This window comes from Protopterus annectens, chromosome 14.part0 (genome assembly GCF_019279795.1).
Source record: "Protopterus annectens isolate FY-2018-M chromosome 14.part0, PAN1.0, whole genome shotgun sequence".
NCBI classification, from domain to species: Eukaryota; Metazoa; Chordata; order Ceratodontiformes; family Protopteridae; genus Protopterus; species Protopterus annectens.
In genome coordinates, this window is record NC_056748.1 from 693,693,290 (window position 1) to 693,710,597 (window position 17,308).

The window sequence follows — 17,308 nt, forward strand, 5'->3', positions numbered from 1 at the left end:
TTCTTCTGAGAAGCTAAGAATGCTCAAACTAATTTAGTGTAAAAACAGACTGTCCAAAATTGGTAATTGGTCATGTTGTCACAGAGACATTTCAGATACTTACTGTGCAGAGCCATAGCAGTTATATCTTCACTATGTGGATGATGATTTATTTACAGGCTCGAGAAGCTTTCCAGGAGGATAGCATATGCAAATAAAATATGATGCAGTGATTGTTCTCATAAAAGTAACTGTAGCACTCAAACTTAATACAGAACTACAGAATAAATACTAAATGTAGATGTCAGTAATTAGAACAAAGGGAAAAATATTTTTTCACATTTGTATTGATCTGTATGAAGTAATTTGAGCATTAGCCATTGCTAACAGTTAAAATAGCATGAGTTGCTTTTAATGCACGCTACACTGATGTCAATAGTGTCTGATGATGTCAGCACAACACCACAGCTTAATATTCATGCTCACTTCTATTAACCATGTTCCTGCATAAGATATACTTGATTTCCATCGGTAAAGACATCACTACACTAATGTGGCACATAGAGTGGCGAACTATGTCCCGCCAACTCTGAGATGATCTAGATTTAGGAGTGGACATTGCTTCACAGCCTTCAGGTTTCAGCAACTTGTATTTTAGGCTTGCAGAATCAGCTAGCAGAAGTTTTAAGCAGGGAATAACATTATCTTATGAATGCAAGCTGGATCCACAAGTGTTTATCCACAGTTCATATATGGTGGTCTGTCAGAGGTGGACGTGTGTGTCACACACCACACCAATCAAGTCAAACGTTTTTGTTTCCTTTTGTCATGTGAGGTAGTTTGCAAGATAGTTGCTTTCTCCTTTCTATGGACTTCTTGCTTAGCACATTCCTTTCCTTCCATTATATTTCAGGAGGTGCTACTCAAAGCAAGACAAGACAATGACAATCAAATATAGATAACTACCTTCCTAGCTCAGAAGTATAAACCTGACAAAGTTTAGTATAGGCGATCTTTCCTCTCGAGTAAAATAAGAGCTGAGCAGTTTTTCTGATTTTATTAATTCGCTTATAATATCTGAGTTGTCTAGCTGTACCCAACAAACGCAGATGTTGTTCATTATCATTTTTGGTAGCTTTGGATAGAAAAATGTAAGTTGAAGGGACTGTTGTGATATTTTCTTGGCATAGAGCATGCCCAGTTTTGTGACATAGGCAAAGCCCTGGCTGTGGCCTAGAGGACCGTAATTCACTTAGTGGCTCAGACACTGGAACTGCCAAGCAGGAAAGGGTAGACGTGAGTGACTGACATTGTCTTGGCCATCATAAGGAGTGGAAGTGTTGGTTTTGGTTGGTCAAATGCCACCATGGTACTGAAAAAGCCAGGAACAGTGAGGTAAGCTTGGCAATCCTTAACTGGTGAATTTAGCCCTCATTAGTGTTCGGGTAGAAACAGACAAACATCATACAAATGCTCACGTCAGCCACCACGAGCCAGGTTCAGCCTTGCAGAAATTTTGTCATTGATGAGATGCTGGTGAGGGCACAAATCGTCTCAATGAATGCTGGGTCACTGTTTCTCCAGTCTGCTTTTGCCCCCTTGTTGGGTATACCCAGAACAGGAGAATGAATGGGCTTCAATCCAAGAGAGAAGAGTTGGTCAAAAGATGCAGAGGCAAAAAACACATGCTATAAAAATATATTATATGTTATGATGTAATTACATTTTTGTAACAGTAATACTTGTATAATAAGGGCAGTGGTTTACTGCAGCCTCAGCCTCCAATATGGTCTGAAGAGACTTGAAGGACAGAAAGCAGCTTCTATCAGTACTGGCTATGTAGGAGTGTATTGCATACCTGTCAAGGTTTTGAGGAATACTGGCACTATTTATTTATTTATTTATTTATTTATTTTATTTATTTTATTTTACATTTGTTAACCGGGAGAGTCCGACTGGATACATGTCCATTTTCAGCGGAGGCCCGGGGAGAAAAGCTCCAAGTACATAACAGACATATGAACATTGTTAATGCAAAAAAAGGAAGATAGTTGAGTTCTAAATACAATATAAAGATACATCACATCTTGGGGAAAAAAAAACAACAGCAGCATATAAAAAAAAAACATAGGTCAGTTACAAAGGCGAGGCGCCTTTTAAAAAGCGGTTAAGGATAGTGAGGTAAGAGAAGGGTAAATGATAGTGGTTAATCAGGTTTGGAACAGGGACATTGCCAGAGAGTATTGAGATGGGGTTTAAGCTTTTTTTTTGAATTGTAGGAGTGAGGGTTCTGAGGTGAGCATGGTCGGTAGGGAGTTCCACATTTTACCTACAAAGTTTGAGAATAGAGAATCCCCAGCAGAATTATTGGCTTTGGTAGTTTGAGCTAAGATCTTATTGGAGGAGCGTAAAGATTGCAGGTTAATATAGGGGTGAATGATGTTTTTCAGAGCTGGTGTTTTCTCTGGGTGATACAGTATCTGGTGAGCCGTTTTGAGTTGGTTGAAATGGAGTTGGCTGGAAAACTCTAACCACCCTAGTTGCTTCAAGTTAGTGCAGTGGTGCGTTCTAAAGGTGGAATTTGTGGCAAATCTAGCTATGTGATTGTAACAAGAAGCAAGTTTGTTAAGGGTTGTCTTGTTTAGGTTTGTAAAGAGGGGAGGCATAGAAAAGAGTTGATAGTAGGTGTGTGCTGGCAATTGTAATTTTAGCGTGAGGAGTGAGAAAGTGTTTTACTTTATAGAGAGAGCCAAGCTTTTTATTGACGGTTTTGATGGTAAGATTGAAATGGGTGTCAAATTTAAGGGAGTTATCAATGGTAACACCTAATAGTTTTGTGTGAGCTTCTGGTGATATAGTGATTCCATTGGAGGATGTAATAGAGAAGGTGGGGGGGAAGAGTCTTGTTAGTGGGTGAGAAAGTAAGTAGTTTTGTTTTGTTGGGGTTGAGAACTAGTTGTCGACTTGAGAACCATTTTCTATTAGGTTGAAGGTGTCTTGGGTTGAAGCAGTGAGGTCTGCCAGGTTGGAGGCAGTGCTGATGATAGTCGAATCATCTGCATATTGAATGCATGTGGCATGGGGGGGCGATTGTGGGCAGGTCATTAACAAAGATGGTGAAGAGAAGAGGGCCAAGAATAGATCCTTGGGGAACTCCAAGTGTAACAGGTAGGCATGTAGATAATTTGTCCTGCCATAGAACAGCCTGTTGCCTATTGGACAGGTAGGATTGGAACCATTTCAGCGTGGAATTGCTGAGTGATAGTTTTTAATGTATGGAGGAGTTGAATGTGGTTCACCATATCAAAGGCCTTGGAGAGGTCTAAGAAAAGAGCAGATGATAGTTTATTATTGTTTCTGAAGTTATTGATGGTATTAGAAAAGGATAGTAGGGCTGATGTGGTACTGTGATTTGGCCTGAAGCCATGTTGGGAGTTAGCTAGAATTTTATTTTTGGTGAGGTGTTCCATCAGTTGTTTGTGGACACACTTTTCCATAATTTTGGCCAGGGGTGAGAGTATAGCTATAGGTCTGTAGTTGGTTAGCTCTAGTGAGCTACCACCTTTATGGAGAGGAATAATGTGGGACATTTTCCATATGGAGGGGATGAAGGCTTCTGACAAGGTACGGTTTATGATTATGGAGACGGGATAGGAAATGGCCTCAGCTGCTTTTTGCAGAAACTCAGCTGGGAGAAGGTCAGCTGCTAGCTTAGTGGGTTTTAGTTTTTTAAGAAGAGATGTTATAAAGGATATGGGTACTGGATCGAAGGATGATCTGATGTAGTTGTAGTATTCTGCTGGCATGGGTAGTCGAGTGGACTGGTTGTTTGTTTGAATTGTGTGGCCAGGGATTGTATAGTTTCTGTGAATAAACTATTGAATGTGTTAGCAATGTTTACAGGGCACTGTTGTTTGCAAGTTGTTGGAGTGGGGGTGGTTGCCTGGCCTGGGTGCAGGAGCTTGTTTAAGCCTGCCCAGAATTTTTGTGGATTATTAAGGTGTTTGTGTTGGAGGTGGAGGAAGAAGTTTTTTTTATCATTTAAGATCATTCTTTTAGTTTCATTTCTAAGTTGCCGGAAGGTTTGGTGGGAGTGTGGGTCTTTAGAGGTACGCCATGTTACCCACATCTTGTTTCTAGATAGGACTTTGGATTTTGTTTCCTTAGAGAGCCATGGTGCGGTTTTGGTTTTAGTTCTAATGGACCGTATTGGAACACGGGAATCTAGAATCTTGAGGAAGGTGGTGTTGAAGTAGATAACTGCCTCTTCAAGAGGAAGAGACTTGAGTATTGTCCAGTTGTGGGCTTTAAGTTCAGTTTGAAAAATGGAGGCGTTGAATTTATTATTGTTCCTGATTTTTTTTATGGTTGTAAGAAGGGGCGTGATTTTCTTGAATTTGATAACATAGGTGAGTAAGTGATCACTCATGTCCTCTGGGTGAGTACCTGCTGAGTACTGGTCAGGATCTTTATTAGTAAGGATCCAGTCCAGGATGCTGTCTTTGCTTTGGGGTTTACCTAGTCTGGTAGGAGTGGATATGAGCTGAGAAAAGCCATGTAGATTTATGCTGCTAGATGGGGAGCTAGATGAGAAGGAATTCCAATCGATGTTGAAGTCACCTAACACTATGGATTCCTGGGGGTGAGTTTGAGTTAACCAGTGGAGAAAGTCCTCTAAGGTTTTGTTATTATTGTTGCCTGGGGGGATGTACATACATGCTATATTTATGCTTTTATGTTTGTTTGGTTGAAGTTTTACAAGTAGAATTTCGGCATTGTTTGTTAGGAGGGGTTGTGGAGAGGCAAGGGAGATTTGTAATGTATTTTTGTAGAGTATGGCTACACCGCCACCTTTACGAGTTATTCGGTCTGCTCTTAGTATATCATACCCTGGTGGGATTATCTGTGTGTCTTTCGTACTTGGTTTAAGCCAGGTTTCTGTGAGACTAGACAAGCACTGGTCTTCATAGCGGTTTAACTAATAGAATTTCTGTCTAAGAAGATAAGACGCAAGAGGTGTGTATACCCAGATGTTAAGATTTGCTATTATAGTTACATGTTCTGGAAGATCTACTCTTCTAGTGTTACAGTAAGCATCCTACCCATATCTGTATTTTCTTACATCCTCCTAACAAGTCTCTTTCCCAGTGCCATAGCCAAAAGTCATCTGTGCTAGCTGTTGTGTTTGGCATGATGTTTTGTATTTGTTTAAAATGATGAAACTTTGAAGATGGATAGAAACTGAACCTTCTGATAGCTGCTTCATCAAACTGATCAGTAGTCTGATGTTTGGAAGTCTTGTTTTGGGCTGTGAATCATCTTAGAGTACAGACCTCCAGCTGACTAAAACAGGAATCCTCACAGACGTTTATTATTTGTTATTTATTTATTTTTTTATTTTAGCAAGTCTGGACAAGCATAATCGAACTCACACGGGAGAACGCCCATTCAGCTGTGAGTTTTGTGATCAGCGATTTACAGAGAGAGGACCATTGCTTCGACATGTTGCCAGCAAACACCAAGAGGGAAGGCCGCACTACTGTCAAATTTGTGGAAAAACGTTTAAAGGTAGTGACAGTTTCCTACATACCTGCATGAGTCTTTATTCTTTGTTGTATTTCATTTGTATTTAATGCTGAGTAACTAGTTTGTAGTTGTAGATGTCAGTTCTGCTTTTTTATTAGCATTATGCTTAGTGGAACTGGTCTCACGACTATTTTAGGGTAATGCTTGTTTAGGCTGAGGTAAGCTTATGAAATGGAAGAAAACTTAGACAGGTGTTATAATGTGACAGTCAACACAGTGATTATGAACAATGCCATAGTGAGCCCAAGTAGCACACATTTAAATATATGCAAACAGAAATTTGCTGACAGTGAAATGTAAGGAGTCATTTGTGTCCCTTTTCACCTGCAGTGGATTTATTCTCCAGAAGAATGATGCAAGGTTGAGAATTACTGCAGTGTATAGAAATATAATCACAGTTCTGCATGAGTTTTTTCACATCTGTGCACATTTTATCTAGGTCGTAACTTGTATCTGCCCCTCCTATCCAAATAGTCTCATCTCCTCTCATGTACTTCCACTTCAGCAAAACAACCACAGTCGCAAAAGAGCTGTTGCCTCTATTGATACTGCCATGGCAGACTTTAGATGTACCTGTTCCTGTTAAGAGAATTTGTAAGGGAGGTTACTTTTTCATAACCTTGACTTTTCCATCTTCCTGTGTGTGCAATACAGCCAAGCAGTCTGCTTGTGTGCTCCCTAGGCTGGTCAAATGAGCACATGTACAGTAGTCACTAGACCTGTACCTGACAGTAGAAAGTAGTATTGTTTTTGAGAGATTTTTGCCCCCCCCCCACACACACAATTAGATGACAGAGTGGGCAGCTGTCATCTACATTCTGTCCCTTCCTGCCTTCCCTACTGCACTGGTGATGCTGATCAAACCATTGTCACTAGATGTGTACAACACAGGAGTAAAGTTTTGTGCAAGAGGGACATAATGTTGACTTTCTTGGTGTTTGTTTTCCTGAATTAGTAGTGAACTGCCACATAATGCAGTACCTGACTCCAGTTATTCAGCAAGTCTGGTATTTCCACAATGTGCTGATCAGTAGTAGCTACTAGTGGTGATCTTAAGATGGTAGTGCCCTGTGTGGCAGCAGCCTCGCCAGCTCCCATAGTCTGTTTTCTGTACTTCTGTTGAATTATTGTTAAAATCTGTTTATGTTAAAGTTATTTGTTTTAGTCTGTGTGAATTTGTCAGTGTGCCGTTCATCGGTGGTTCATTCTTGACCTGGTCGAGTGTGTGGTAGACTGCAGCTGTTATGTTAGTCTTTTGCTTTTTAATGAAATGTCGGACTGATTAGTGGAAGTTTGGGCCTACAATGGCCTCACTGGAGAGTTAACTGTATGCAGAGGGTGGAAGTCAGATTTTTTGTCTGCCATGCTCGTTGTAAGGACCGGACTGAATTTCGCTGGGTTGGAAGAATTGGACTGGATTTAGGATGCTAGTGGTGTTGGAGATGGAACCGGTTGGTGATGGTGAGGATGAAAGATAGAGCGCTGGATTGGTTGTGGCTGTTCTGGCCTCCGGGAAGCGATGGTTGCACTGTATTCAGTGAGTCAGGTGATGGGTGGATGTTATAAGTCAGTTATTGTTCGTTTGTGTCTTTCGGCTTTTCCCGCTAATGATTGGCAGTAGATTTTTTACGTGCCGAGTTTGCCAGCCCTGACGCACAACCTTCAACAAAGGTACGCCCATTCACGCATGTCTCCACACAGAAGACGCTCTAGCTGAGAATCGAATGGCACAACGTCTTGCTGTGAGGCGACAATAAGTCAGTTATGTGTGAATTTATTTTTTGGTCTGTGGTGCTGGAGGGACTGGACCGGACTTGAGATATGTTGGCTGGAGTTGGAGAGAGTCATGCATGGTTGAGGACGCTTGATGCATTGTGTGTCTGAGTTGGCTTGGACACTTGTCAGTGTGTTAAATATGTGTATTTGTTTCAGTGTTTTTGTTGTACATTGAACTTGGAGGAACGTAATATAATTCAACTGTGCATTTTTGTGCATGGTCTGAATGACAAAGTTACTTTGACTTTGTTGGTAGCATATTCCATTTTTGGCATCAATGTGTAGAGCTTGAATGTCTGTTGATCTCATATGTTTAGATTGCTGCTAGACAGTCATTTAATGACCCATCACTGTTTGAAATAATGAGAAAATGTACTCTCTGAAATCTGTTACACTTTCTTTTAGCAGATAACATTTTGTCTTGATTTTTAGCTTCCTTGAAATGATTCAGGACCAGCCTTAATTACCTGCTTAATAACATAATGCTTTAATTTTGTTTTCTTTAATGTTGTACATTAGATATATTTCCATTATTGAGTGTTTATCCCCAGGCCTCCACTGAAAATAGGCTCTGTCGTAGTCAGACTTTCCCAGTCAACAAATGTTAAATAAGTAAAGAAATAATTATTTTGTGTCCAGCCATATAGGTGCTGAGAACAGTACACTTGGCAAACATCTAAGATTAAACTTTTGATTCTGTGGGCTTTAACTGTACCACAACATAGGCATTGGGTCCATTCCAGTACAGTATTAGAAACCCTAAACATTTGGATACATTTAAGAGTGTGTAATATAACATGAAATTGTGATAATTTATTTGTTTTTTTTTCTCGCCTAGCCATTGAACAGTTGCGGGTTCATGTGCGGAGACACAAAGGAGTTCGCAAGTTTGAGTGCAGTGAGTGCAATTACAAGTTCACTCGACAGGTATGTGATTATCTGTGGGAAAGCAAAAAAGTTGTTGCATACTCGGTCCTGTTTCTGAAGTATTGAACATTTGTGTTCTGTGCAGACAGAAAGCTGTAAACTAAATTTATTTACTTATTCTTGCTAAACAAGTAGTCAGTAAAAGCTGATGTGAAACAAAAATTAATCACTACTTTCACATAATGTTCTGTTGGCCATCTGTCACTTTTTTTGTTAATTTTTATAAGTGGTCAAACATTTTGAAAGTATGTTCTTAAATAGTGATGTTATGCAAACTTTCTTTCATTTGGCACACATCAGTTGGGCATTTGTATTTCTGCTTCTACGTTTCAAAGTAACACATTCCTACTTGTGTTCTGCATGGTGGCTGTCCACATCAGTTGAGGCTTGTCTTGAACTTGCTATTGAAACTGTGTGTGTGTGTTTGTCATACCTTAACATTACACACAGATTTGACATCCTTCGCACATCTTTGTACTGATGTGTGTTGCCTCTGTAATGGTGTACACTTTGTCTAAGATGTATGTGATGCACATATTCACAAATATGTATGCCATCAGTGCCCAAACCTGAGATGATGTTCTTCTATTCCAGTGTTGCAGTATTCTACTAGCGGGTTTACCCTTCTTCCAATCAGCTTGTCTGGCCAGGTTTCCAAAGCTTTTCCAGTCCCTCATGGTGCGTCAGACATCTGACGTGGAGGCAGGTATGTGGGCCATAAAGGTGACGTCTTCACGCACCAGCCCTCCAAACTTTTCAGCCGCTAGCCGTACGCCAGTGTTCCTGCTGTTCGTGGACGTCGGATCTGTTTCACATTAAAGATAAGTAACCCGTTGGGGCCTTTTGCTTCAGTCCTTTTGTATTTTTATAGTCTGTTCATGTCCGCTAAGAGTAAGTGCAAATGTGGTCGTCAGATTCCCCATAAAGACACCCACAACAAGTGTCACTTTTGTCTGGTTAGGGATCATGATTACAAAAACTTCACCATCTGTAAATCATTCGCCCCCAAGACCCTTCGCCACGGCTTACAGGCTGTCGACTTGTACCTTGAGAGCCAACGCCTAAGACTGAAAGCTCTCAGTATGGAAGCCACTTCCAATGCCTCATCCAAACCACCAAGGAAGAGGGCCGAGTCCATACGGCCTACTACTTCCACTGCACCTCCCTCTGCTTCTCCTCAACCTGTAGTCGCCGTCAGCTTGGTTGAGGACCCGGCTTCCGCCACTACAGATACAGCGGGTACCTTCCAGGAGGCTACACAATCTAGAGCGGATGACATGTCCGGGGAGGATGTGCCGACGCTTGCTCCAGATGCCGGGGGGGGGGGGCAGGAACCTTCGATGAGCACTTAGGACCCAGCCTCCATTGCTCCAACGATTTCTTCCAAGCCTACCGCCAGCCAGATGCCGGTTAGGCTTTCTAAGAAAAAACAAAAGACCAGACATATTTCTCCAGCACCAGAGGCCTTACCTGATTGGCAGGCCTTCAGCCAGAATCTCTAAAGATACACATAAATACACGAAATCATACTCGGAGGCTCTAAATAAAAACCTGCATAAGCATCAGAGAGCTCCAAAGCAGACACCCACAAAACCTGCACCTCCCGTCACAAACCAGACAACACATAAAACACAAAATCAATGTGCTGCACAATCACAGCCCTTAAGGCGAAATAACATACCTAACACACTAGTAATAGGTGACTCAATAGTCAGGCACACTGACGCCCCACTCACTAGGCTGGACAAGGAGAAGGTTACTTTTAGCTGCCTGTCGGGAGCCAAAATCCGCCACATAACATAAGCACTCAGGTCACTCCAGAACAAGTACAAATATGACTCTGTCATTGTTCATGTTGGTGTGAACGACCTTTGCCGTACCTCCCTGGACTACATGAAGAGAGACATGGAAGAGCTCTCTGATCATGAAGCCCAGGCGGGTATGACCCTGAGTAGCATCCTGCCCTCACCAAGAATGATACCTCAGTATAAAGAAAAAATGATCAATTTCAACAATTGGCTAAGCTTCTGGTGTTATTCAAAGGGGATTCAGTGTCTGTCAGCCTGGAATGACATGCTGGACAAGCTGCATTGCTTCGCAAGAGACGGCTTGCACCTGTCACCCCTTGGCTTTCGAATACTGGCCAAGGCTGTTGCTGCCCCCATAGTGCCTTTTTTAGGCAAGGCTCAAAATTCAAATCCACCTCCGTAAACAGCACAAGTAAAAAACTGAGGGTTATGCTACTCCACGCCAGGAGTTTAAATCTCAAAATGCATGCACTCGAAGCACTCCTAAGTATGGAGAACGTCGACATCTGTGCAGTAACTGAAACCTGGTTCAAGGCTCCAGAGAGCACTCCAGCACTACTGGACTGCAACTCATACCACACATTACGGCCAGAGAACACGGACCGAAACACAAAAGGAGGGGGTGTATCCATATTCATCAAGGATACCCACACCTCCAGGTTAGTGGCGCAGCATGATACCTCAGAGATCATCCATGTGCAACTAACATTGGGCAAATCTGCAATGCAAATTGTGGCCTGCTACAGATCACCCTCCGTGACCCAGGACCACCACTCCGCCTTTCTGGAGACACTGGAAAACATGAAGGTCCTACCGAACACCCTGATCTTGGGAGATTTCAATTACCCTACCATTAACTGGGAAAACTACTTGAGTACAAACTCCCAGGCACAGCGCTTCCTGGAATTCATCAACTCAAATGCCCTGGATCAGCTGGTAAACTCCCCTACCAGAGGCCACAACATATTGGACCTGGTCATCACCAACATGGGCGACAGGTGCTCAATACCAGAGGTCAAGCCATCACTGGTTAGATCAGACCATAAACTAATCATCGTGGATGTCCACACCCCACCACCACTCCCAACCAAGGAAACCACAGTGAAAAACTTTTCTAAAGCAAACTTCACCTTACTTAAGTCAGAGGTGGTAAGTTTCACAGCCCCCACGCTAAAGGATAACACTGCCCAAGATGCACAATCCTTTACAATTGCACTCTATGAGCACCTACAAGGATGCATGGATCGTGCCATCCCTATTAAAACCAAGACTCACTCCCCTAAGAGAAGGAAACCAGTCTGGTGGACCCCTGCCATAAACAGGTTATACGACAAAAGGAGGAAACTAGTTCAGAAAAAAAGCAAATCCCAAGAAGGAAAGACATCCCTGATCAGTATCAGTAAGAAACTAAGGTCCCTCATAAAATCATCCAAGGCTAACTTCGAAAGGAAAATAGCCAAGGACTCGAAAGATAACCACAAAGCCTTCTTTAGCTATGTCAAAAATCTAAGTGGCAACTCGCAGGTATGCTCTGAGATAGTGCAAAATAGCACAAAATATACTGAACCTACTGATATTGCCAACATACTGGCAGATAGATTCAGTGCAAACTTCACCTCCCTCTCGCCTTCAAAAGGGCCCACAACAATACCGGAAAAGTGTAGTGTCCCGGAAATCACAGATGCACAGTTGAAAACGGCCCTTTCAAAAGCCAAAAACACAGCATCAATGGGGCCAGATGGTTTCCCAGGCTGTGTCTTGCATGAACTACAGAACAAACTAACCCCCCACGTAAACACGCTGTTCAAGCCTCAGCTTCTCCACAGGCTACGTGCCCATAGAATGGCACACAGCAATGGTTATTCCACTCCACAAAGGAGGAGCCACAACTGACCCTGGTAACTATTGCCCCATAAGACTGACTAGCCTGGTCTGCAAGGCTATGGAGCGCATCATCATGGAACTCCTTAACAAAGACATTGGGAACCTCCAAACACTTGACCCGACCCAGTTCGGCTTTGTTAAGGGCAGATCGTGCCTACTAAACCTGGTTGACTTCTTCGAGACAGTTACCAAGGCCATAGACGAGGGAAAGGTGGTTCACACAGCCTACCTTGATCTCGCCAAGGCGTTCAACACCATTCCTCACTCAGGTATTATAGAAAAACTCACCAGCCTGAACATAAACCCCTATGTCACAAGATGGGTTGCCAACTGGCTTACAGACAGAACTCACACAGTAAGAATAGCGGGCTCCAGGTCTGACTCTAAACCAGTCACAAGTGGTGTCCTGCAAGGCTCAGTTCTGGGACCCCTACTGTTCGACATATATTTCTCAGAAGTACAGGCAAACACAGGAGGACTATGGCTAACCAAGTTCGCCGATGACTGCAAACTGGGAGCCATAATTGACTCTCCGGCTGGCACGGACATCCTCCAAAAAGGCCTTACTGAGACGGACACCTGGTGTCAAAGTCATGGCCTCAAGCTAAATGCCAAAAAATGCATAGTCATCCCGTTTGGGGAAAAAAAAACACCCACGAATTACCACATAGGTGGCAGCCCCCTTAATACAGAAGAGATAATAAGAGATCTGGGGACCCAGGTAGATAGTAATCTCTCCTTTGACAGTCATATTGCCAAAGTAGTTAGGAAATCCTTCTATGTGGCCCATCTAATTACTAAGGGGTTCACATCTAGAAATAGAGGTTATAGTGCCCCTCTACTCGTCACTCATCAGACTCATCATAGAGTACAAGGCCCCATTTGGGATGTACCTCACAAGACACTTCCAACAGCTTGAAAGACCACAAAAGCAACTCACCAAGAGGATTACTGGCCTCAAACATATGTCCTATGCAGCCCGACTGAAAAAACTCCGGCTGTAATCAGTGGCATATCGCTTACTCAGAGGTGATCTCTGCCTGACTTACAAAGCCATATCCAACTCAGAATTGATGGACATGCTCCACCTAAAGAAGTCCAAGTCACTGCGAGCCACGCGCTCTAGTGAGCTAAACCTCGCCACAACAATAAATAGAACATGCTGGAGGGATAGATTCCTGTCACAGAGACTCCTCATGCTTTGGAACAAAATTCCTAACTACATTAGGCAGAGCCCCTCATTAACACTCTTCAAGAGAAGCCTTGATGATGAGTAACAGAAAGTACACCCCTGGGATCACTTCATTGGCTCTGCTTGACAGAGGCTCAGTTAATTAATCAATGGGGCGGCGAAAGCCGACACACTCTGGCTAGGCTTATAAATGCCCTCAGGCAGATAGCCTAGTACCTACCTATGAACAATGCTTTCTTGGCCTTCAGGCCTTCTTTTGACTTCACTCCTGTGGCTCCAACTCTTCTCAGCTCTAGGCCTTCCTTACCTGAAAGGACTGCGAGCCAACCTGTGGAGGAGCAACTGTCTGACTCCTCAGAGGACTCCCTGTCCTACTCTTCCCAGATTTCATCCCGTTTGGGATATGGATCGCCTTAAGAGGCCTCTGCTGAGCCTGACTCCCCTGTAGAAGACCTTACCTTAGGGGACACTGTTAATCCAAAGAGAGAATACTTTGGGAATGCTCAGACATGTTTGAAGCACAGAAAAAATTTTATGACCTGATGCAAATGGAATCACCTAATCCTTCACCTATCCCACCTGTACAACCTGCCTTCCTAGATGCATTCACAGCAGCATCCATTAATCCTGATTCCCAGCCTCCTACTCCTTGAAGGGCAGGCAGTTTATACAGAGTCCCTGACTCAAATAAATTCCTGATCAAGTGCCCCCCAGCAGACCCTGTCACTGTTTCCATCTGTACGGACAAGGCATCAAAACTACTCCCTACTACCACTGTCCTACCTGCAGACAAGGACAGCAAGGCCATGGAGAGATGGGGGGAAAAGATTTATACCTCTTCTACCCTAGCCTTTAGGGCTGCAAATTACCAGTCCCGCATGGCTAAGTACTCTCTGGCTCTTCTGGACAAGTCCTCCAACGAGCTTATTGACATGCCTGACTGTGCTGCAAAAGCATCCCTGTCTTCCTTACACTCCCTTGTCTCCCAAGTGAACAAGCACTCCCTTAGGTGTGCATATGATGCAGCCGAAGCCTCAGCTGCATCAGCATCTGTACTCAAAAGGTATTCCTGGCTACGTCTGCAGCCTCTCCCTGATGACTTCAGAGCCAAGCACCTGGATGCCCCCTTGGACCATTCTGCCCTCTTTGGTCCAAAGGTGTCTGATATTTTCAAGTCTCTCCAGCAAAAAGGGAAAGAGCTTCAAGACCTCAAACACCTCCTTGTGTCTCCAATCCCAAAGTTCCAGAGAAACTTCCTGGCTAAGACGCAATTTATTAGAAAGGCATAAAGGCCTTCAGCCCCCTCCAGGTCCAGAAGGCCTCCCAGGAAACTCTCCAGCCAAGGACTTCTCAGGGCTCTGGCCAGAGGTCTCCCTTTCCAGACAGGACAGGCCGTGTCTGACTGCCTGCCACCCTTCCTCCCACCTCCTCCTACCAACATCCCCCTGCCCAGCCGTCTCTCTCACTGTCACCCAACCTGGTCCCTAATAACAGTAGACAAACGGGTCTTGGCCATCCTGAAGGGCGGATACTTTAAGACTTGGATCTCTCCTCCTCCCAGACTACCTATACCCAACCCCTCCCACATCCCAACGGTCCCTCCTACCACAAGCCTTAAACGGACAGTTTCTATAAGGCACCTTAGAATCGGTCCCCCCACCCCTGCACAAGGGAGATGTTTCTACTCGAGAATCTTTCTGGTGCCCAGAAAGGAAGGACCATGGAGGCCCATCCTAGATCTCTCCCGCCTCAACCTTTTCTTAGAGGTTTCTTCCTTCAGGATGCTCACCTTACCCACTCTGCTTCCCCTCATTCTTCCTAAGACCTTCATGGTAACCCTAAACATAAAGGAGGCCTATCTCCACATCCCCGTAAAGTCTTCCTCCAGGAAATACCTCAGATTCATAGCAGACTCCCCTCACTTTCAGTTCTGTGCATTGCCTTTTGTGCTCTCCACCACCCCAAGGGTTTCACAAAGTGCCTCGCCCCAGTCTTTGCCTACTGCAGGACAAGGGGAATACAAATATTCCCATACCTAGATGACCTACTCATTCAAGCAGTAGACAGACAGACCCTCCTGGTTCACACCAAGGATCTGTTGTGCCTGCTTTAGTCTCTAGGAGTCCCAACTCCATCCTACACAGGACATTGTCTTCCTGGGATGCAGAATCAAGACCGACATCAGCATGGCCACCCTTCCAGAGGAAAAAGTGGTGTCCCTCTCCCACCACTTTCAAGCTGCCCTCCAGTCAACAGCCCTGACTGTGAGGGAATTCCTAAGACTTCTGGTGTATATGGCAGCTATTATCCCCATGTTACCCCTAGCGAGGTTACACATGAGAAAGTTCCAGTGGTACCTGTGCTCTGTGTGGACCTAGCACTCACATCCTCTAGAGTATAGGGTGCCATGCCTCACTTGCCTTCACCAAAAATTAAAATGGTGACTGGCTCAAGTTGCCCAGAATCCGGGCATGCCCCTGCAAATACCGTCCCCTTTCCAGATCATGCACAGAGATGCCTCAGACCTAGGCTGGGGGACAACTCTGGGCCCAAGGGCAGTGCAAGGTTTGTGGACAGAGACGGACACAAACAGATGCATGTCATCATCGTGGAAATGACAGCAATACTCCTAGCCCTGCAGACCTTCCTACCATACCTCCAGCAGGGCCTCCTAAAAATCTTCACAGACAACACCACAGTCATGTGGTACTTAAGGAGGGACAGAGTCCTACCTCCTATGCAGACTAGCCTTACAGGTATGGGATTTGTCTATCTCTCAAGGAATCTCCCTCCAGGCAGCCTACGCTCCCTCCTAGCACAACTCTCAGGCAGATTCCCTAAGCAGAACCACCTCAGACAGCCACGAATGGATGCTGTCAAGAGAGGTGATGTTCTTCGTGTTTTACTGTTGCAGTCATTATATTTGGGTTATCTGCCTGCAGGTAGCCCTCAGCTGCCCTGATTATCAAAGTCTTGGGTCCTGCGTCGGATGCTGTCTCTTCTTCCATGTGGTCAGGTAGTCAGGGGTATAAAGCATGCAGCCGATGCCATTACATCAGTCTTTCTTGCCGTGCGGTACCCGAAGCAGAAGCAGTTCACAAGTGCCGGTCGACAGACTCCTGAAATTTTCGTTTTCGAGTTTCAGAACCGAAGTCTTGAAAAAAGCTAAGTACCCCGTTGGGGATCCTTTTTCTTGCGCTATCCGATGTCAGTAAAAGTTAACAATTGTATTACCTGTAGAAAGCAAATACCTCATAAAGAATTTCATTCATACTGCATTCCTTGCCTAGGCCCAGACCACGACGTCCCTCGCTGTAGGTTTTGTGCCTTAGTCAATCCTCAAACTATTTGTCGTAGGTACCTTCTTGCAGCTAACTATTTCGGTACTCTGTTTAATTATCCTGAAATGGCTTCGGTAAGCCATCCGACTACCGTCATTCTGAAAAAAACGTAAAGACAGAGACAGGCCGCATAGGTTCAAAGCTGCTGACTATGCTTCCGTTAAGCTAGTCGCCAGTTCGCCTGTACTCAGTGAGGCGCTTTTGCAGCCACAGTTACTCACTACTTCAGATTTGTAGGCCTCTACTGAGACCCATTTGTTGTCCGGTATGCCCCGAGATGCTTCTTCGACTATGGAACCTGCGAATGTCTCTACCTTGGATGGATCCGGAGCCGCTGTGCAGGCACCAGCTTCTGAGGGTGTATTCAGGCCTACGGACTTGCATTTCAAACCGATGCCTTCCTCTTCTTCAAGGCCTAAATCTCGGCACACGCTTAGAAAACCGACATCCAAACTGCATGGTCAGGCCCACATGCCTAAAAATCAAATGATAAGAATGGCTGAAGACCTTATTACCCTAATTAGGGGAAGCCAGCCTTCTCCTTCTAAGAGACCTAGAACTGATTTTTCTTCTGACTCTTCTGATCAGGATTCTGATATTTCTGTTTCTTCTGTTGACCAGGATTTGCCCTTGTCTACCTATGAGGATTCTGATGCAGAGGACTCCATTCCCTCTGCCTCCCCTCCAGAAGATTTTTCTTTTGGTGAAACTTTACACACTCTCAGGGAGCATTTCTGCTGGGAAAGCCAGGATTACTCTGACTCCAAAAAGAGGCTTAGGGAATTCTTACTCCTACCTCAACACAGGCTTTTAGC

General features: G+C 44.2%; 1 protein-coding gene across 2 annotated transcripts in view; it reads left to right on the top strand.

The window, feature by feature from the left end:
- Nucleotides 1–17,308, top strand: part of ZBTB48 (zinc finger and BTB domain containing 48) — an 823,012-nt gene that overhangs the window by 731,797 nt on the left and 73,907 nt on the right. For both annotated transcript variants that reach the window (XM_044056423.1, XM_044056424.1), the window contains 2 exons: nt 5,383–5,547; nt 8,180–8,268. In XM_044056423.1, coding sequence (XP_043912358.1) covers nt 5,383–5,547; nt 8,180–8,268 — 254 coding nt within the window. The remainder of the gene's footprint in view (nt 1–5,382; nt 5,548–8,179; nt 8,269–17,308) is intronic.